A 20393-nucleotide genomic window follows, 5' to 3' on the forward strand; every position below is an offset into this window, starting at 1 on the left:
TCTGACAGAGTCCACAAGGGAATATCAGTAGGAGGGGGATCAGCAACTTCCTCATCTGAAGGAACCTCGTCCGACAATTGCCGAGTCTCAAGCAAGGGAGAGACCTGCCGTGGTGGCAATGCTTGACAAGCAGAGTCCACACGCAAAGGAGCACCAGTAGCAGTCAAGGACGCTATGTCATGTAACTGCTTAAAGGACTGACCAGCAACAACAACAGGTGCGGGAGGACGCTCAACGTCAACTCGAGACTGCCTTGACTGCCTAGACTGAGCAGTCAAAACAACTCTTGACTGCGGTGCTTGACGCTCAACGTCAAAACAAGTCAACTTCGCTGGTTGGCGAACGTCCTGAACGTCAACAAGAGCATGCGGCAGTGGCTGAACGTCCACAAGCGGCTGAAAGTCAACACTGGACTGCATCGAGTGAGGCTCTACAAAACGTGACTGACGTGACCTTGTAACGTCAACGTCAACAGGATGAGCAAAGGCTCGTTTGGGCGGCTGACGGCCAGGATCTCGATCAGCTAAGCGGCGAGGATCATCGTGAACCTGCTCAGCAGAATAGTCCTCCATAAGAGAGGCAAGCTTATTCTGCATGACTTGCAGTACAACCCATTTAGGATCAACGGAAATGGGTGCGGTAAGAGACGAGGGTAACGTCTGTGACTGCAAAACCTTGCCTACACTAAGACTCTCGGAGCCTGTGTTACGCTTCTGTTTAGGCGTCGAGCAGTCTTCCGATGACTGCACAGGGTCAGAGCTGTCCCAATGGCTACAACCAGGACGCTGGACCTGTCCTGAAGGGACTGACTTTCGCTTTAAGGGTCTCGAAACCTTGCTCCACAGTTTCTTACGCGATAAGCCTTCGGATGACGAGGAGAAAACCGTCTCGCTCGTCTTATGGTAGGGGCGGTCTTGACGAGACACGCCTGAAACCATAGAGGGAACGTCTGTTCGTTGGTTAAAGTCTCTCGAACCCATAAGTCCTACGACATTACTTCTCCCTGGGGCATGGGAGCTTGCAAGAGGTCTCGGACTAGGCGAACGATAGGCACGAACAGACGAACCCTCTGTCGCAACACTGATAACACTTTGCGCAATTATCACTTTATCACTACAATTTTCTGGTATACTCTGATGGTAGAAGCTCTCCTAGCTCTCGCAATCGCACTGGCTGCCTCCTTCGAAAAGCCTCGAGCTCTTGAGAGTCTCTCGATAGTCTGAAGGCAGTCAGACGAAGCGCGGGGAGGCTTTGATGAACATTCTTTACGTGGGGTTGACGTAAGAGATCTACCCTTAGAGGAAGACTTCTTGGAATGTCTACCAGCCATTGAAGTACCTCGGTGAACCACTCTCTCGCAGGCCAGAGTGGAGCAACCAACGTCAACCTTGTCCCTTCGTGAGAGGCGAACTTCTGCAGTACCTTGTTGACTGTCTTGAATGGTGGGAATGCATATAAGTCCAGATGAGACCAATCCAGTAGAAACACGTCTATGTGGATTGCTTCTGGATCTGGGACTGGTGAGCAATAGAGTGGTAACCTTTTGGTCAACGAGGTGGCAAAGAGGTCTATGGTGGGTTGACCCCAAGTCGCCCAAAGACTCTTGCACACGTCCTTGTAGAGGGTCCATTCCGTGGGTATTACCTGACCCCTCCGACTGAGACAGTCTGCCAAGACGTTCAAGTCCCCCTGGATGAATCTCGTCAACAGGGAGATGCCTCGATTTCTTGACCATATGAGAAGGTCCCTTGCGATCTCGTACAGCATGAGGGAGTGTGTGCCTCCTTGCTTGGAGATGTACGCCAAAGCTGTGGTGTTGTCTGAGTTGACCTCTACCACTTTGTTTCGAAGAAAGCTTTCGAATTTCATCAAGGCCAAGTGGACTGCTAAGAGCTCCTTGCCGTTGATGTGCATGCTCTTCTGACTTGAGGTCCACAGACCCAAGCATTCCCGACCGTCCAGGGTCGCACCCCAACCCAAATCCGACGCGTCTGAGAACAACACGTGGTTTGGGTTCTTGACTGCTAGGGATAGTCCCTCTCTCAGACTGATATTGCTGTCCCACCATTTCAGGCATGCCTTTACTGGTTCGGAGACTGGGATTGATACCGTCTCTAACGTCTTGTCCTTGTTCCAGTGAGAGGCTAGATGGAACTGGAGAGGCCGAAGGTGTAGTCTCTCTAGCGAGACAAACTGCTCCATGGATGAGAGAGTCCCTACGAAACTCATCCAACTCCTGACTGAACAACGTTCTCTTTTCAGCATTAGTTGGACTTTGAGCAGGGCTTGACCAAAAGTCCCAACTCCTTGGCCAGACCCAACGTCCAATGTAGATCCTGCAGACAGCAATGACTGGACGATGCTCTGAGAAGCCAGTCGTCCAAGTACAGGGAGGCTCGGATTCCTGATAGATGGAGGAATTTTTGCCACATTCCTCATGAGCCTCGTAAACACGAGAGGAGCAGGACTGAGGCCAAAGCACAGGGCTCGAAACTGGTACACCACATTCCTGTAAACAAACCTCAGAAACGGTTGGGAATCCGGGTGTATAGGAATGTGGAAGTATGCATCCTGAAGGTCGAGAGAGACCATCCAGTCGCCTTCCATTAATGCTGTCAAGACAGCTTGGTAGACTTCATCGTGAAGTTTGTCTTGACAATGAACACATTGAGCGCACTTGCCTCTTACGTACTCCTGCAGTGAACGTGGCAGCCAGATCATTGGAGCCATCCCTGATAGTCTTGTTCCTGCAGAGAACGTGGCTGTCAGATTATTGGAGCCATCCCTGATAGCCTTGTTTATGCATGACATAATTGTACAGCAAAACTTCAAACGCTCGAAAAAACTCCTAACAGGAGATGGTCTAGCTCTGAAGCCGACCATAAAATCTTGGAGAGTCTCATGGCCAGGAGCCAGGGAGAGTCTATGAGGTTTGAGAAGTCTATTTGGGCAGAGGCAGGAACTCCCAAGCCGAGAACTTCTCCCGCGTCATACCAGACGCTCGCTCTATAAGCCAGTTTAAAAGGGAAGGAAAGCAAAGGCTGTCTCCCCCAAACTCCTCCTGGTGATCAACCAGTCGCCTAGCAAACGTAAAGCTCTCTTAGAAGAGCGAGAGAGCACTAGCTTAGAAAACAACGTCTTCGAAGTAGCTAGGCCTAGTGTAAACTCTGACGTTTAGGCGAACGAGGAGCAGCAGTTACAAAATGATCCGGACAAAGATCCTTAAAAATCAGCATGATTTATTTAAAGTCCATAGAGGGCTGAGCAGCTTTAGGCTCCTCTCCGTCTGACAGAGTCCACAAGGGAATATCAGTAGGAGGGGGATCAGCAACTTCCTCATCTGAAGGAACCTCGTCCGACAATTGCCGAGTCTCAAGCAAGGGAGAGACCTGCCGTGGTGGCAATGCTTGACAAGCAGAGTCCACACGCAAAGGAGCATCAGTAGCAGTCAAGGACGCTATGTCATGTAACTGCTTAAAGGACTGACCAGCAACAACAACAGGTGCGGGAGGACGCTCAACGTCAACTCGAGACTGCCTTGACTGCCTAGACTGAGCAGTCAAAACAACTCTTGACTGCGGTGCTTGACGCTCAACGTCAAAACAAGTCAACTTCGCTGGTTGGCGAACGTCCTGAACGTCAACAAGAGCATGCGGCAGTGGCTGAACGTCCACAAGCGGCTGAAAGTCAACACTGGACTGCATCGAGTGAGGCTCTACAAAACGTGACTGACGTGACCTTGTAACGTCAACGTCAACAGGATGAGCAAAGGCTCGTTTGGGCGGCTGACGGCCAGGATCTCGATCAGCTAAGCGGCGAGGATCATCGTGAACCTGCTCAGCAGAATAGTCCTCCATAAGAGAGGCAAGCTTATTCTGCATGACTTGCAGTACAACCCATTTAGGATCAACGGAAATGGGTGCGGTAAGAGACGAGGGTAACGTCTGTGACTGCAAAACCTTGCCTACACTAAGACTCTCGGAGCCTGTGTTACGCTTCTGTTTAGGCGTCGAGCAGTCTTCCGATGACTGCACAGGGTCAGAGCTGTCCCAATGGCTACAACCAGGACGCTGGACCTGTCCTGAAGGGACTGACTTTCGCTTTAAGGGTCTCGAAACCTTGCTCCACGGTTTCTTACGCGATAAGCCTTCGGATGACGAGGAGAAAACCGTCTCGCTCGTCTTATGGTAGGGGCGGTCTTGACGAGACACGCCTGAAACCATAGAGGGAACGTCTGTTCGTTGGTTAAAGTCTCTCGAACCCATAAGTCCTACGACATTACTTCTCCCTGGGGCATGGGAGCTTGCAAGAGGTCTCGGACTAGGCGAACGATAGGCACGAACAGACGAACCCTCTGTCGCAACACTGATAACACTTTGCGCAATTATCACTTTATCACTACAATTTTCTGGTATACTCTGATGGTAGAAGCTCTCCTAGCTCTCGCAATCGCACTGGCTGCCTCCTTCGAAAAGCCTCGAGCTCTTGAGAGTCTCTCAATAGTCTGAAGGCAGTCAGACGAAGCGCGGGGAGGCTTTGATGAACATTCTTTACGTGGGGTTGACGTAAGAGATCTACCCTTAGAGGAAGACTTCTTGGAATGTCTACCAGCCATTGAAGTACCTCGGTGAACCACTCTCTCGCAGGCCAGAGGGGAGCAACCAACGTCAACCTTGTCCCTTCGTGAGAGGCGAACTTCTGCAGTACCTTGTTGACTATCTTGAATGGTGGGAATGCATATAAGTCCAGATGAGACCAATCCAGTAGAAACGCGTCTATGTGGATTGCTTCTGGATCTGGGACTGGTGAGCAATAGAGTGGTAACCTTTTGGTCAACGAGGTGGCAAAGAGGTCTATGGTGGGTTGACCCCAAGTCGCCCAAAGACTCTTGCACACGTCCTTGTAGAGGGTCCATTCCGTGGGTATCACCTGACCCCTCCGACTGAGACAGTCTGCCAAGACGTTCAAGTCCCCCTGGATGAATCTCGTCAACAGGGAGATGCCTCGATTTCTTGACCATATGAGAAGGTCCCTTGCGATCTCGTACAGCGTGAGGGAGTGTGTGCCTCCTTGCTTGGAGATGTACGCCAAAGCTGTGGTGTTGTCTGAGTTGACCTCTACCACTTTGTTTCGAAGAAAGCTTTCGAATTTCATCAAGGCCAAGTGGACTGCTAAGAGCTCCTTGCCGTTGATGTGCATGCTCTTCTGACTTGAGGTCCACAGACCCAAGCATTCCCGACCGTCCAGGGTCGCACCCCAACCCAAATCCGACGCGTCTGAGAACAACACGTGGTTTGGGTTCTTGACTGCTAGGGATAGTCCCTCTCTCAGACTGATATTGCTGTCCCACCATTTCAGGCATGCCTTTACTGGTTCGGAGACTGGGATTGATACCGTCTCTAACGTCTTGTCCTTGTTCCAGTGAGAGGCTAGATGGAACTGGAGAGGCCGAAGGTGTAGTCTCTCTAGCGAGACAAACTGCTCCATGGATGAGAGAGTCCCTACGAAACTCATCCAACTCCTGACTGAACAACGTTCTCTTTTCAGCATTAGTTGGACTTTGAGCAGGGCTTGACCAAAAGTCCCAACTCCTTGGCCAGACCCAACGTCCAATGTAGATCCTGCAGACAGCAATGACTGGACGATGCTCTGAGAAGCCAGTCGTCCAAGTACAGGGAGGCTCGGATTCCTGATAGATGGAGGAATTTTTGCCACATTCCTCATGAGCCTCGTAAACACGAGAGGAGCAGGACTGAGGCCAAAGCACAGGGCTCGAAACTGGTACACCACATTCCTGTAAACAAACCTCAGAAACGGTTGGGAATCCGGGTGTATAGGAATGTGGAAGTATGCATCCTGAAGGTCGAGAGAGACCATCCAGTCGCCTTCCATTAATGCTGTCAAGACAGCTTGGTAGACTTCATCGTGAAGTTTGTCTTGACAATGAACACATTGAGCGCACTTGCCTCTTACGTACTCCTGCAGTGAACGTGGCAGCCAGATCATTGGAGCCATCCCTGATAGTCTTGTTCCTGCAGAGAACGTGGCTGTCAGATTATTGGAGCCATCCCTGATAGCCTTGTTTATGCATGACATAATTGTACAGCAAAACTTCAAACGCTCGAAAAAACTCCTAACAGGAGATGGTCTAGCTCTGAAGCCGACCATAAAATCTTGGAGAGTCTCATGGCCAGGAGCCAGGGAGAGTCTATGAGGTTTGAGAAGTCTATCTGGGCAGAGGCAGGAACTCCCAAGCCGAGAACTTCTCCCGCGTCATACCAGACGCTCGCTCTATAAGCCAGTTTAAAAGGGAAGGAAAGCAAAGGCTGTCTCCCCCAAACTCCTCCTGGTGATCAACCAGTCGCCTAGCAAACGTAAAGCTCTCTTAGAAGAGCGAGAGAGCACTAGCTTAGAAAACAACGTCTTCGAAGTAGCTAGGCCTAGTGTAAACTCTGACGTTTAGGCGAACGAGGAGCAGCAGTTACAAAATGATCCGGACAAAGATCCTTAAAAATCAGCATGATTTATTTAAAGTCCATAGAGGGCTGAGCAGCTTTAGGCTCCTCTCCGTCTGACAGAGTCCACAAGGGAATATCAGTAGGAGGGGGATCAGCAACTTCCTCATCTGAAGGAACCTCGTCCGACAATTGCCGAGTCTCAAGCAAGGGAGAGACCTGCCGTGGTGGCAATGCTTGACAAGCAGAGTCCACACGCAAAGGAGCATCAGTAGCAGTCAAGGACGCTATGTCATGTAACTGCTTAAAGGACTGACCAGCAACAACAACAGGTGCGGGAGGACGCTCAACGTCAACTCGAGACTGCCTTGACTGCCTAGACTGAGCAGTCAAAACAACTCTTGACTGCGGTGCTTGACGCTCAACGTCAAAACAAGTCAACTTCGCTGGTTGGCGAACGTCCTGAACGTCAACAAGAGCATGCGGCAGTGGCTGAACGTCCACAAGCGGCTGAAAGTCAACACTGGACTGCATCGAGTGAGGCTCTACAAAACGTGACTGACGTGACCTTGTAACGTCAACGTCAACAGGATGAGCAAAGGCTCGTTTGGGCGGCTGACGGCCAGGATCTCGATCAGCTAAGCGGCAAGGATCATCGTGAACCTGCTCAGCAGAATAGTCCTCCATAAGAGAGGCAAGCTTATTCTGCATGACTTGCAGTACAACCCATTTAGGATCAACGGAAATGGGTGCGGTAAGAGACGAGGGTAACGTCTGTGACTGCAAAACCTTGCCTACACTAAGACTCTCGGAGCCTGTGTTACGCTTCTGTTTAGGCGTCGAGCAGTCTTCCGATGACTGCACAGGGTCAGAGCTGTCCCAATGGCTACAACCAGGACGCTGGACCTGTCCTGAAGGGACTGACTTTCGCTTTAAGGGTCTCGAAACCTTGCTCCACGGTTTCTTACGCGATAAGCCTTCGGATGACGAGGAGAAAACCGTCTCGCTCGTCTTATGGTAGGGGCGGTCTTGACGAGACACGCCTGAAACCATAGAGGGAACGTCTGTTCGTTGGTTAAAGTCTCTCGAACCCATAAGTCCTACGACATTACTTCTCCCTGGGGCATGGGAGCTTGCAAGAGGTCTCGGACTAGGCGAACGATAGGCACGAACAGACGAACCCTCTGTCGCAACACTGATAACACTTTGCGCAATTATCACTTTATCACTACAATTTTCTGGTATACTCTGATGGTAGAAGCTCTCCTAGCTCTCGCAATCGCACTGGCTGCCTCCTTCGAAAAGCCTCGAGCTCTTGAGAGTCTCTCAATAGTCTGAAGGCAGTCAGACGAAGCGCGGGGAGGCTTTGATGAACATTCTTTACGTGGGGTTGACGTAAGAGATCTACCCTTAGAGGAAGACTTCTTGGAATGTCTACCAGCCATTGAAGTACCTCGGTGAACCACTCTCTCGCAGGCCAGAGGGGAGCAACCAACGTCAACCTTGTCCCTTCGTGAGAGGCGAACTTCTGCAGTACCTTGTTGACTATCTTGAATGGTGGGAATGCATATAAGTCCAGATGAGACCAATCCAGTAGAAACGCGTCTATGTGGATTGCTTCTGGATCTGGGACTGGTGAGCAATAGAGTGGTAACCTTTTGGTCAACGAGGTGGCAAAGAGGTCTATGGTGGGTTGACCCCAAGTCGCCCAAAGACTCTTGCACACGTCCTTGTAGAGGGTCCATTCCGTGGGTATCACCTGACCCCTCCGACTGAGACAGTCTGCCAAGACGTTCAAGTCCCCCTGGATGAATCTCGTCAACAGGGAGATGCCTCGATTTCTTGACCATATGAGAAGGTCCCTTGCGATCTCGTACAGCGTGAGGGAGTGTGTGCCTCCTTGCTTGGAGATGTACGCCAAAGCTGTGGTGTTGTCTGAGTTGACCTCTACCACTTTGTTTCGAAGAAAGCTTTCGAATTTCATCAAGGCCAAGTGGACTGCTAAGAGCTCCTTGCCGTTGATGTGCATGCTCTTCTGACTTGAGGTCCACAGACCCAAGCATTCCCGACCGTCCAGGGTCGCACCCCAACCCAAATCCGACGCGTCTGAGAACAACACGTGGTTTGGGTTCTTGACTGCTAGGGATAGTCCCTCTCTCAGACTGATATTGCTGTCCCACCATTTCAGGCATGCCTTTACTGGTTCGGAGACTGGGATTGATACCGTCTCTAACGTCTTGTCCTTGTTCCAGTGAGAGGCTAGATGGAACTGGAGAGGCCGAAGGTGTAGTCTCTCTAGCGAGACAAACTGCTCCATGGATGAGAGAGTCCCTACGAAACTCATCCAACTCCTGACTGAACAACGTTCTCTTTTCAGCATTAGTTGGACTTTGAGCAGGGCTTGACCAAAAGTCCCAACTCCTTGGCCAGACCCAACGTCCAATGTAGATCCTGCAGACAGCAATGACTGGACGATGCTCTGAGAAGCCAGTCGTCCAAGTACAGGGAGGCTCGGATTCCTGATAGATGGAGGAATTTTTGCCACATTCCTCATGAGCCTCGTAAACACGAGAGGAGCAGGACTGAGGCCAAAGCACAGGGCTCGAAACTGGTACACCACATTCCTGTAAACAAACCTCAGAAACGGTTGGGAATCCGGGTGTATAGGAATGTGGAAGTATGCATCCTGAAGGTCGAGAGAGACCATCCAGTCGCCTTCCATTAATGCTGTCAAGACAGCTTGGTAGACTTCATCGTGAAGTTTGTCTTGACAATGAACACATTGAGCGCACTTGCCTCTTACGTACTCCTGCAGTGAACGTGGCAGCCAGATCATTGGAGCCATCCCTGATAGTCTTGTTCCTGCAGAGAACGTGGCTGTCAGATTATTGGAGCCATCCCTGATAGCCTTGTTTATGCATGACATAATTGTACAGCAAAACTTCAAACGCTCGAAAAAACTCCTAACAGGAGATGGTCTAGCTCTGAAGCCGACCATAAAATCTTGGAGAGTCTCATGGCCAGGAGCCAGGGAGAGTCTATGAGGTTTGAGAAGTCTATCTGGGCAGAGGCAGGAACTCCCAAGCCGAGAACTTCTCCCGCGTCATACCAGACGCTCGCTCTATAAGCCAGTTTAAAAGGGAAGGAAAGCAAAGGCTGTCTCCCCCAAACTCCTCCTGGTGATCAACCAGTCGCCTAGCAAACGTAAAGCTCTCTTAGAAGAGCGAGAGAGCACTAGCTTAGAAAACAACGTCTTCGAAGTAGCTAGGCCTAGTGTAAACTCTGACGTTTAGGCGAACGAGGAGCAGCAGTTACAAAATGATCCGGACAAAGATCCTTAAAAATCAGCATGATTTATTTAAAGTCCATAGAGGGCTGAGCAGCTTTAGGCTCCTCTCCGTCTGACAGAGTCCACAAGGGAATATCAGTAGGAGGGGGATCAGCAACTTCCTCATCTGAAGGAACCTCGTCCGACAATTGCCGAGTCTCAAGCAAGGGAGAGACCTGCCGTGGTGGCAATGCTTGACAAGCAGAGTCCACACGCAAAGGAGCATCAGTAGCAGTCAAGGACGCTATGTCATGTAACTGCTTAAAGGACTGACCAGCAACAACAACAGGTGCGGGAGGACGCTCAACGTCAACTCGAGACTGCCTTGACTGCCTAGACTGAGCAGTCAAAACAACTCTTGACTGCGGTGCTTGACGCTCAACGTCAAAACAAGTCAACTTCGCTGGTTGGCGAACGTCCTGAACGTCAACAAGAGCATGCGGCAGTGGCTGAACGTCCACAAGCGGCTGAAAGTCAACACTGGACTGCATCGAGTGAGGCTCTACAAAACGTGACTGACGTGACCTTGTAACGTCAACGTCAACAGGATGAGCAAAGGCTCGTTTGGGCGGCTGACGGCCAGGATCTCGATCAGCTAAGCGGCGAGGATCATCGTGAACCTGCTCAGCAGAATAGTCCTCCATAAGAGAGGCAAGCTTATTCTGCATGACTTGCAGTACAACCCATTTAGGATCAACGGAAATGGGTGCGGTAAGAGACGAGGGTAACGTCTGTGACTGCAAAACCTTGCCTACACTAAGACTCTCGGAGCCTGTGTTACGCTTCTGTTTAGGCGTCGAGCAGTCTTCCGATGACTGCACAGGGTCAGAGCTGTCCCAATGGCTACAACCAGGATGCTGGACCTGTCCTGAAGGGACTGACTTTCGCTTTAAGGGTCTCGAAACCTTGCTCCACTGTTTCTTACGCGATAAGCCTTCGGATGACGAGGAGAAAACCGTCTCGCTCGTCTTATGGTAGGGGCGGTCTTGACGAGACACGCCTGAAACCATAGAGGGAACGTCTGTTCGTTGGTTGAAGTCTCTCGAACCCATAAGTCCTACGACATTACTTCTCCCTGGGGCATGGGAGCTTGCAAGAGGTCTCGGACTAGGCGAACGATAGGCACGAACAGACGAACCCTCTGTCGCAACACTGATAACACTTTGCGCAATTATCACTTTATCACTACAATTTTCTGTTTTTGCATTTACTTCACTGAAATAGAATTTTTCAATAATTTCACATTAGGCATGAATAAAAACTGATTTCTACCTGAAGCACGCAATTCTCCCCTACATCAAAAGGTTATAATTGCGAAATAAGTCGTATAATGTAAGCACATTAATACAAGCAAAAAACAGTAAACATATATATCGAATAAAACGGAAATATATAAAGATAAAAGGATCAGTGACTGGGGAGGAGACTAAACACTAGTTCATTCAAAACTACGTTTTCAATCTCTCACCGTACAGTGCCTTGGGACGAGAATAAAAACTAAAAACGTTTTATCCTTTCTCCCCGTACAGAGACTTGGGACGAGAGTAAAAAACTGACTCGTGAAAAACGTTACTCGCTTGGGACGAGAATAAAGATCGGAACGTTCTCTCTTCCTCTCTCCCTCTCCGTCTCTCTCTCTCTCTCTCTCTCTCTTGATTTCACACCGAAGAGAAAAGCCCACTCACCTTTCGTCAATAAACAGGTTATTTGACCAAAGGAAAAAACTGAAAGGACTAAGAAATTGAAAATTAACAAGTTCCTTTAAATTAGTATTTAAAACATTTCAGTTTGAAAGAAGAATGAACAAAACGTCAAAATCGATTTACTCTTTCTGCAAAGTGAAACCGTGATTCTCTCTTTCTCTATCGTAACGATAGAGCGCAAACTGCGTAGCATAAATAAACCAAACGTTAGTTCATCTTTGAAACAGCACGAAGACTATTCAAAGAAAATCTTTCATAAAATATATAATAAAAAAAAAAATTCATTTAATAACTCTTACAGAGCAAATGATTTAAACATAACGAAAATAAAAGTTGAATGGGCTCAACGTTGTTTAACTTCGGTTTCCAAGTTAGGACCGCCTACTCTCGGACTAGGGGAGGAATAGGTAAGGCCGCATATAAACAAAACATTAAAATTTATATTGATGTTTAGTATAAATGGAAAGCTAATCGAAGAGGCCTAATAAAGGCAGGTGAGATATAAAATATATAGAGGAAAATCTATAATTAACAACAACAATTTATAACAAGATAAGATAATTGCTAAAAGCCTAAAACACACTTCCGTATTAAGGGAAGGGTCGGCCATTTTGAAAAGTCAAAGAAAGTCCAAAAAACAATCCAAAGTAATCAACAATTAAATCTATCCAAAAAAGAGTTCAATAGTTTAAGTTGAAGATAAAACACCTGCACTGCGAAAGCTCAAACCAAAAGGAAGTACTTCACCAAGACTGTTGAAAAACTCCAGGTTAACAGCGAGTAATGGTACGTCTTGTCGATCAGACCGACAGAGAAGAATTGGAGCTGTTTACATGTATATGCGGTATCTGGCCGATAGTTGGCGCTGGTGGGCACACCCGCAACCTTCATAGCGATCGCTCGCGAGTTTTTTGTGTTTTTCTGTCGAGCCGCCGGAGTGTCAGCTATTATATATTCACCGGCTAAGTTAAATATTTAAAAATGTGATTCTATTACAGAGTAGAAAATGTTTAGCTTGTAGGATCGAGTGTGCATACGCAGAGGTGTAAGGGAGGCGTAACAGAAGGAGTCATTGTGCCTACGATCGAGTGTTTGTGATTGACTGCACAAGGTAAACAAAGGCGTAGTTGTGTGAGCTTTGGGCGTAGCTGTGCCAGGTAAGCTCAAAGCGCACTCTTCAGGTCGACAATGATCAGTGGAGAGGGAAAACTGCGTTGCTCCCCTTATTATTAAGTGAAATTTGTATTTTCTCCCTTGTAAAAGGTATGCACTTGTCTTCATTATAATGTATGTGTTTTAATAACACTTGATATTGTTTAATTGTGGTTATCTTTTTAAATAGAATAACAGAATTATCAAGTAAGGTTACGATAATGTTACAACTATTGAAATTGCATCATGCTGAGCTTGCATGTGGCTAGAATTGTGCCTCAACCGTAAGTTAAGATGTGTAATATTATTCCAAGATTTGTGAGTCTTTATTCTTGTGTTGCCAGGCTCACTGTGCAGCGTAACCAATGGGTTATGTAGAAATATAGTATAGATCAGGCAAGATATTGCATGTTGTTTGACATAGGATTGTTGTCTTAAATGGAAATTTTGTATTACAGGGTACTAGTTTGGAGTACCTGTTAATATACTGGCACTTGTAAGAAGTAAAGAATTAAAAAGACCCAGGGAATCAGCCTTTCCCTCACCCTACACTACAAATGAAGATCCGTCCTTCTCCAACGTCAAGTTAAAATTTAAACTTAAAACTAGGCTTAAATTATTAGCCTATGTCTATGAGGTACACGATATTAGCCTATGCCAAGGTTTGGTTGTTATAGATAGGCTAGCCAGGAATAAGTTGATTGTCCTAAATTGAATGGTAGCCTCCAAATGTAAGTCAGGACAATTGATGACGGTAAGAGTTTAAGGAAAAGTACTTTAATAATATGACATTCGAACTTAGTAAAAAAATAATCCTGTCCTCAGTTAATGATATCCTGCAGGCTACGGGTTCTTAGAAGAACCATATCAGTTATGTGTGGGAACTTGCGCACAGTCCAGACTCCTTGATCAGAGAAAGATTGTATCCTCTCAATCTATTAAAACAAAAGTCAGTCCTAAGTTAGTGATGGCCCACTATTCATTTCTGCCACAGAGGCTTACGAAGTATTCTCTGGCCTGTGGAACCTTTGCTTCCTAGAGGGTGGGGGGTGGGGGGTAGGGGGGATGGGAGCAGATCTTATTAAATCAACTGGGCTCAAGCAAGTTCTCAAGAGCAACAAATGTGATTGTCAGGTTGACCCAGCACCAAATCAACTAGATCTGACAACAGCAACTCCAAGGCAGACCTAGAGCCTTGAGGAGCACCAAAGTGTCAATCATTAACAGAGGTTCTCCCAGTAAGAGGTGCCAAGGTTGCCTCCCCTATGCCACTGCACTCACGGATGAAGTTAAGAACCTTCACAAAGGAGCTTTCCAACTTTGGGTAGGCTGCCTCTGTTGGCGGATTGGGGCAGAGAGACAGATACCAGCTGTCTGGCAACAATTCTTGGTTTTCTAATACTGTACATGCTCAAAAGGTACCATCACCTCAGTGAGATCTCGCTGGAAGAGAGAGGAGCAGGAGTCCACTGTCCTGAAAGGAAAGGTGATGGAGGTCACCAAACCTCCTCTATCAACCAGGGAACAGAAAGTGAATGAGGCAGTACACTCCTGTCCCAGCCAGCTAGTGAGGCAGCCAGGACCCAAGCCACGGCACAGGTATGACACACGAGGTCCCCTCCCCCGGGCACAGGTCACCTGTGACACAGAGCCGGAAGCCACTCGGGTGGAGTCCACTCCGTTCAACAGAGAGGTGTTTTAGAAAGGAGCCATCTCCTTATGACTTTAGCTGGCCTTCCTGGACTTCTTTGACCTCTTCCTCATCTTCATCTTAAACGAAAAGTTGGAATCACAGTCGGAAGATGAGGAAGAAGATGAAGAACAGTAACCATGCTCCTTCCTCGTCCTAGCTCTTGCTTCGGGCCCTGCAAGCAAATTGTTTGAGGTCCAAGCGACCAGCAATGACAACGCATCCCTGGGGAGAGAAACCATATGGGTTGCTCCAACAAAAACCACAACACTAGGACACAATGTAACCTGGAAGAGTGAAGGTACACACACAAGTCCTGCAACAATGCAATGAGTGGGGCCAGAGGTACAACCAGATACAGAGAGAGCAGGTGATATGGGACAAGGACCCACTGGCACAAGGATAGGAATGACTGACACAGAAGAAGAGGTGGGATACATAGAGGCCGGGTCACAGAACAGTTAACCCAGGGTACTGGGGCAACACAAACTTTGGTCTTTTTGACCTTGTTACATCCAATTTCAGGCTCAAAACCTCCTGATACCAGCAATATTTCCGCCGGCACAGAAATCGCTTTATGAGCCTTCATAGTCCTTTTTGGCCTTGGGGTGGACCACCGGAGTCCCTGACAATGGGGGCACTACAATGCCTTTCACCACTGGCATGATCAAGATTAACAGGCACACTGACACTGCAGGAACTGGAAGAGAAGTATGCTCCCCAAAAAGTCATGGAGGGCCTACCTGAAAGACCTAAGGAAACACAAGACTTCCTTAGGCGAAACTCAACGTTGGCAGCCTAGACTAAGATGGGTGAAGAACTTCCGGCTTCAGAAGGGTGTGGCGAACACTGAGGGTACCTCACACGTCACCAAAACCTGAAAAGCCTCCCAATGTAGACCTAAGGGTTCCTTGATCCTAATGCATACTCCAAAAGTTACAGGGGACCAAGGAAGCAAAAGACTTCTTCAGTGTCTTCTTGGGCATTACCAAGACAGAACCGAGTGAAGGCTTAGCTCACTTCTTTCCCTTTAAGGCATATGTCTGCCACTACTCTTCATCTTCCGACTCCAATTATGTAATGAAGAGGAAGAGGTCTTTCAACACCACCTCTCTTCTGAAGGGGGTGGACAGCAGCTGAGTGGCTTCCAGACATGTGCCACATGGAGGCAGTACATGGGACAGGGGCTAGTGCATGGAGCAGGGGCTCATGTCACAGAGGGCCTGTGCATGGGGCAGGGGTCTAATGTCACAGGGAGCCAGTGCAGGGGGCTGTGACACCGGGGGTTGGTGCATGGGGCAGGGGCTGGTGCAGGGGGGTCTAGGTCACAGAGAGATGGTGCAGGGGGCTGGTGAAATTGGCAGGGGACCCATGTTACAGGAGGCCAGTGCATGGGACAGGGAGGTGGCGCATGGGGTAGGGGGCCGGTGCATGGGGTAGGGGGACGATGCATGGGGTAGGGGGCCGGTGCATGGGGTAGGGGGCTGGTGCATGGGGCAGGGGGCTGGTAAAGAGGGGAATGGGGCTGGCGAATGGGGGTAGGGGAACCGTGTCACAGGGAGCTAGTGCACTGGTGAAGGGGGGCAGACCTCTGTGTCACAGGGAGCCAGTACCCAGTGTCTCATGCCTGTGCAGCAGCCGGGGTCCTGGCTGCCCCACTAGCCAGAGGAAAAAGGAGTAAACTGCCTTGCGCACTTTCTGTTCTGCAGTTGATGGAGGATCTCCATCACCTTTCAACATGCAATAAAAGACCAAAAATATTGGCCGGAGGGTCCATAGCAATCCATCCACAGCGATCAGCAGAGGGAGGGTTCATTGTACTTCAACTGTCTCTGCTGGGATGTGTGCCAAGGATTCCACTTTTACTGCCATTGGCATTCTTTGGCCTTCGTCATGCTCCAATTAAACAAAGCATACTATCCTTGCAGCCAAACAGGCTAATTCATTGGAGGAATAGAATTTCCTGAGTGTCCTGCAACACTAACAGGCTGACAAAGCATTCTCTGGCTTGTCTAATATTTGCTTCTTGGAGAGTGGCGGGCAGGATTTTATTTGACCAACTGGACTTGATTGAGTTTGCAGATCTACAGATCTGATCATCAACTTGACCTAGGGCCAAATCAACAAGATCCAACAATGGCAACTCCAAAAGGGCACTAGGCCTTGAGAAGCAAAGAATTGCTGATCAAAAAGAGGTTCTCCCAATAGGAGGTACCAAAGTTGGGTGCTAGGACAATTCGGTCCCGGACAATTCGGCCCTGGACAGTTCGGTCCCGGACAATTCGGTACTAGGACAATTCGGTACCAGGACAATTCGGTACCGCTTGTCATTTTTTAAAATCAGGAAAATATGATATTTTTATATTACATATTATGAACTATTTATATTTAATATCACCTCAATACCTAACTACTTAGTTTGGTTATTCACTAGTTGTTCACAAATAACATAAACAATCCACCTATTTTATTACTAAATGATTACTTTGGTTATTCCCTTAGTTTAAAAAGATATATATATAAAGAAAACGACTTTATTAGTTTCTTTATTCCAGACTTTTTAGTCTAGTTTCACCCCATCATTCACACAATGGAGTCTTGCAACTGCATACAGTCAGAAAAAGTAAAAAGGAAATTAGTTGAAAAGGAAAACTACGTGTACCAATAACATGAAGAAAATGCTGATGGTACGAAGATATATTGGCGTTGTGAAAGGCGGACTTACAAGCAAGGCTTCACTCAGATGTTAATTTTCATGCGCTCAAATATATTGGAAAACAAATTCATAGCACAACTGCAGCTGAAGTGAGTGCAAAAGTTGCTACTGCAAATATCAAGGAGGGACAATCACAAGTCAAACATCTTCTCGTTCAATTCTAACAGAAGAACTAGGAAATTTAAATGAGTGCGCACTTACTGATATAACGAAACTAGCTCATATTAGTCGAAATATGAGACGATGGAGAAATATAATCAAGCAGAAAGAATGCAGTCCCTTAAAGCAATCACTCATAATATTAAAGTTTAAATTTTTTATATACTTTTAACAACAAGAAATGTATAGTTTTTACTATTTTATTTTTATATACATACCTTTAACATAAGAAATGTATGGTTTTTACTGTTTCATTTTTTATATAATAAAGAAACTAAAAATGTATATTTTTTTTTAATTTATCGCACAAACAAGGATAAATCAATTGGACTTTTTTTACATCTATACTAACAAAAGCAGAAATTTTCTTTTTAAAAGTAATGCTTAGAACTGATAGGAATTTTAGAAACGATAAAAATTGGAAAAACACTGTTTTTCCATATTATAAGAATTAATTGGTACCGAATTGTCCTGGTACCGAATTGTCCTAGTACCGAATTGTCCGGGACCGAATTGTCCAGGGCCGAATTGTCCGGGACCGAATTGTCCGAGACCGAATTGTCCGGACACCCCAAAGTTGCCCCCCCCATAACATTGCACTCACAGATGAATGTGAGACCCTTCACAAAGGAATTATCCAACTTGGGATAGTCATTCTCTGTAGGCACCGGACAACAGTCCGGTGTTCTTTAAACTTCCAGATCCCATCACGCCTTGGCGGGGCTAAGGGTGTTGCACTCGGTACATGGGGATGATTTTGAACAATCATGTCCCCTACAAGAATCACAGAAGGAGAATGGATTTACAGCTGGTTTACCCATAAACCAGTTACAGTGGCCACCCTTCCTCCAGCAAGTATGAACATTTTTCTTAAATTTCATCACAACTCCAAAAACGTATTCACTTCCTGCATTAGAAATAGAAAATGAAAATTTTGGGTAAGGAGCTGAAAGTACATGTGTACTTGTCATGGGCCAAATCAAAAGTAAAGCTTTTCTAGCTGGGAAATAGGACAGGACTTCTCAGCCCCGCTCTTCTCCAGCTTGTCAACAACTCGTTAACAAGTTCTTATGACTGTCAATTTCCCTAATTAAGGGCGAGGGTGAGTATGTCACGTAGGAACAATATTAAAGTCTTTATTGCAAATGAATGGTTCCATCGGCAACACTTCACTTGGGATGGGCAGAACTTAAGACTTTTCAGAAGGGTCGAATGGTTGCTATTATCACTTCCAAACCAGTGATCATTACACTGAAGATCTTTGGCAAACAAGTCTTGGGTTGATCCATGGTGACTAACAGCTATCATGACCTCTTCAGTTACCCTTTTGGTAGACCTACCAGCTCCATCTTTGAAATATATCATGATTACTAAAAACTGGTGTCACAGTAGCTTTAAAAAGTGTTAGCACTGCAGATTAAAAAACAGTTCGAGTACAATACTGTGTACTGAAAAAACCAGAGTACAGTAGACTTGAAAAAGTACAGTACAACCACTGTAACTTTGAGAAATTCACTGTAGCTTGAAAATGTGATACTAATATAGATTTTAAAAGTAAGAAAATTAGCTGTTTTTAAAATATAAAAAAAATATGAAGGCCCTTTAAATGCTACATTCAAGCAATATACTGTATACAGATTTTAATTCAATAAATTCTTTCCATAAAGCCTTAATCTTGGGGAAACTATACTAAATGCCTTCCTTACATCACAAGTTTACTCTAACAGTTAAGCATTTTCATCCTATAGAAAATCTAATTACTAATAAACAAACAGCAACAATCCAGTTCATATGTCTCAAAAAGAAAGTACATATGAAATGGTAACAAAAATCAACTAGTGTATTTGAAATTAAATTAACTTACCTTCGTTCTTGCATCCTTAAAGCACAGCGTGGAAAGCATGGGGGTGATTCATCAGAACAAGGTGCAAGATGCTAAACTGTATCTAAAAGATTAACAGTAGAGAAATTATACAAGTGTCATAGAACTAACAAAACTAACCCTGGTGCATAAGACAAAGGTTTAGAGGATTCTGACACCATGTACAACACAGTTTTTTTTTTTTCTAAAGAATTCAAAGGTCCCTCAATAGCTCTATTTCTGTCTTAACTTTTGGTGACAGCAGAGATTACAAAAGCTCACAAATCCTTTTATGATTATTGTACTGTACTTCTAAAATCAACTAACTCTGTTTCTATAATGAACAATAATATATTATCTACATGCACTAATACAGAATGCTCAACAATGTTACAGTATTATTATCCCGTTCACAAGTAATTCACTGTATTGTATAATGAATTGGTATACTTTATTTATGAAAAAATTCATTTTCAAAACTTTTTTTTATCTATGCATATTATTAGGTATTGCATATAGTATTATACAATGCACAGTTTGCTTATTTTATAGTAATGCATTTATTCTTTGCATCATTCCTTCGACTTCAGTAAAATGGCTCTCTGCCTTTTAATTTTCATTAATTCCCTAAAGTCTTCAACCACCTAAGTGACAAACTTATTAACTTTCCCCTCTCAGCTATGAGTAAAATCCCCCAGAAGAGGCCTATAAATCTAGAAATGTGACTGATTTGCCATGTTATATGACTTTTGAATTGCAAAAATAAGTGTGTAAAAACAATAACAACCACTACTGTATAGTAATCAGGACTGATTTTTTCCTATAATGCAGTCCAGTAAGGGTTTCGTAGATACTATACATTCCATTCATAAAAAAATTACTATTAAAAATATGTAAATTGTAATTTTTTGATAGCCCAATCTAAGCCTAAAATATTTACAGGAAAGCAATGAAAGAAACTCATATGTGAAATATAGAATTATTCACAAAAGAATCATGAAGTAATATTTGACATTTGTTTCAACATTACGCAGAGATCTCAATATAATAATAAATACGGAAAAATTCAACAGCTATTAATATTTCTATTTCAAATTATCCCATTATGGAGTTAGACATGAAGAGAGTTCTCTTCACTGTTTTTCATCCTGTGCAATTTCTGCCTGAATTCCTACCTGGTTCTATTCTATATCTAAACAGATTTTACCTGGTTTTCTGGATCTTCTTGGTGTTCAAGTGCTGTGTGGTCTAAAGACTTTACTGTAATAAGCTGGAACAGGGAATCCAATAAAGCACAACATAAAATTACCAAAGAAACATGTCTACCCT

The 20393-nt window shown here is 45.8% G+C and overlaps 1 protein-coding gene across 3 annotated transcripts in view; it reads right to left on the reverse strand.

The window, feature by feature from the left end:
* Positions 1–20393, reverse strand: part of Frmd5 (FERM domain containing) — a 448328-nt gene that overhangs the window by 92310 nt on the left and 335625 nt on the right. For 2 of the 3 annotated variants that reach the window (XM_068391256.1, XM_068391257.1), the window contains exon 7: positions 19068–19082. The exons of the other annotated variant lie outside the window; for it this stretch is intronic. In XM_068391256.1, the coding sequence (XP_068247357.1) occupies positions 19068–19082 (15 nt within the window). The remainder of the gene's footprint in view (positions 1–19067; positions 19083–20393) is intronic. 3 annotated transcript variants of the gene reach the window in all.

This window comes from Palaemon carinicauda, chromosome 17 (genome assembly GCF_036898095.1).
Source record: "Palaemon carinicauda isolate YSFRI2023 chromosome 17, ASM3689809v2, whole genome shotgun sequence".
NCBI lineage: Eukaryota > Metazoa > Arthropoda > Malacostraca > Decapoda > Palaemonidae > Palaemon > Palaemon carinicauda.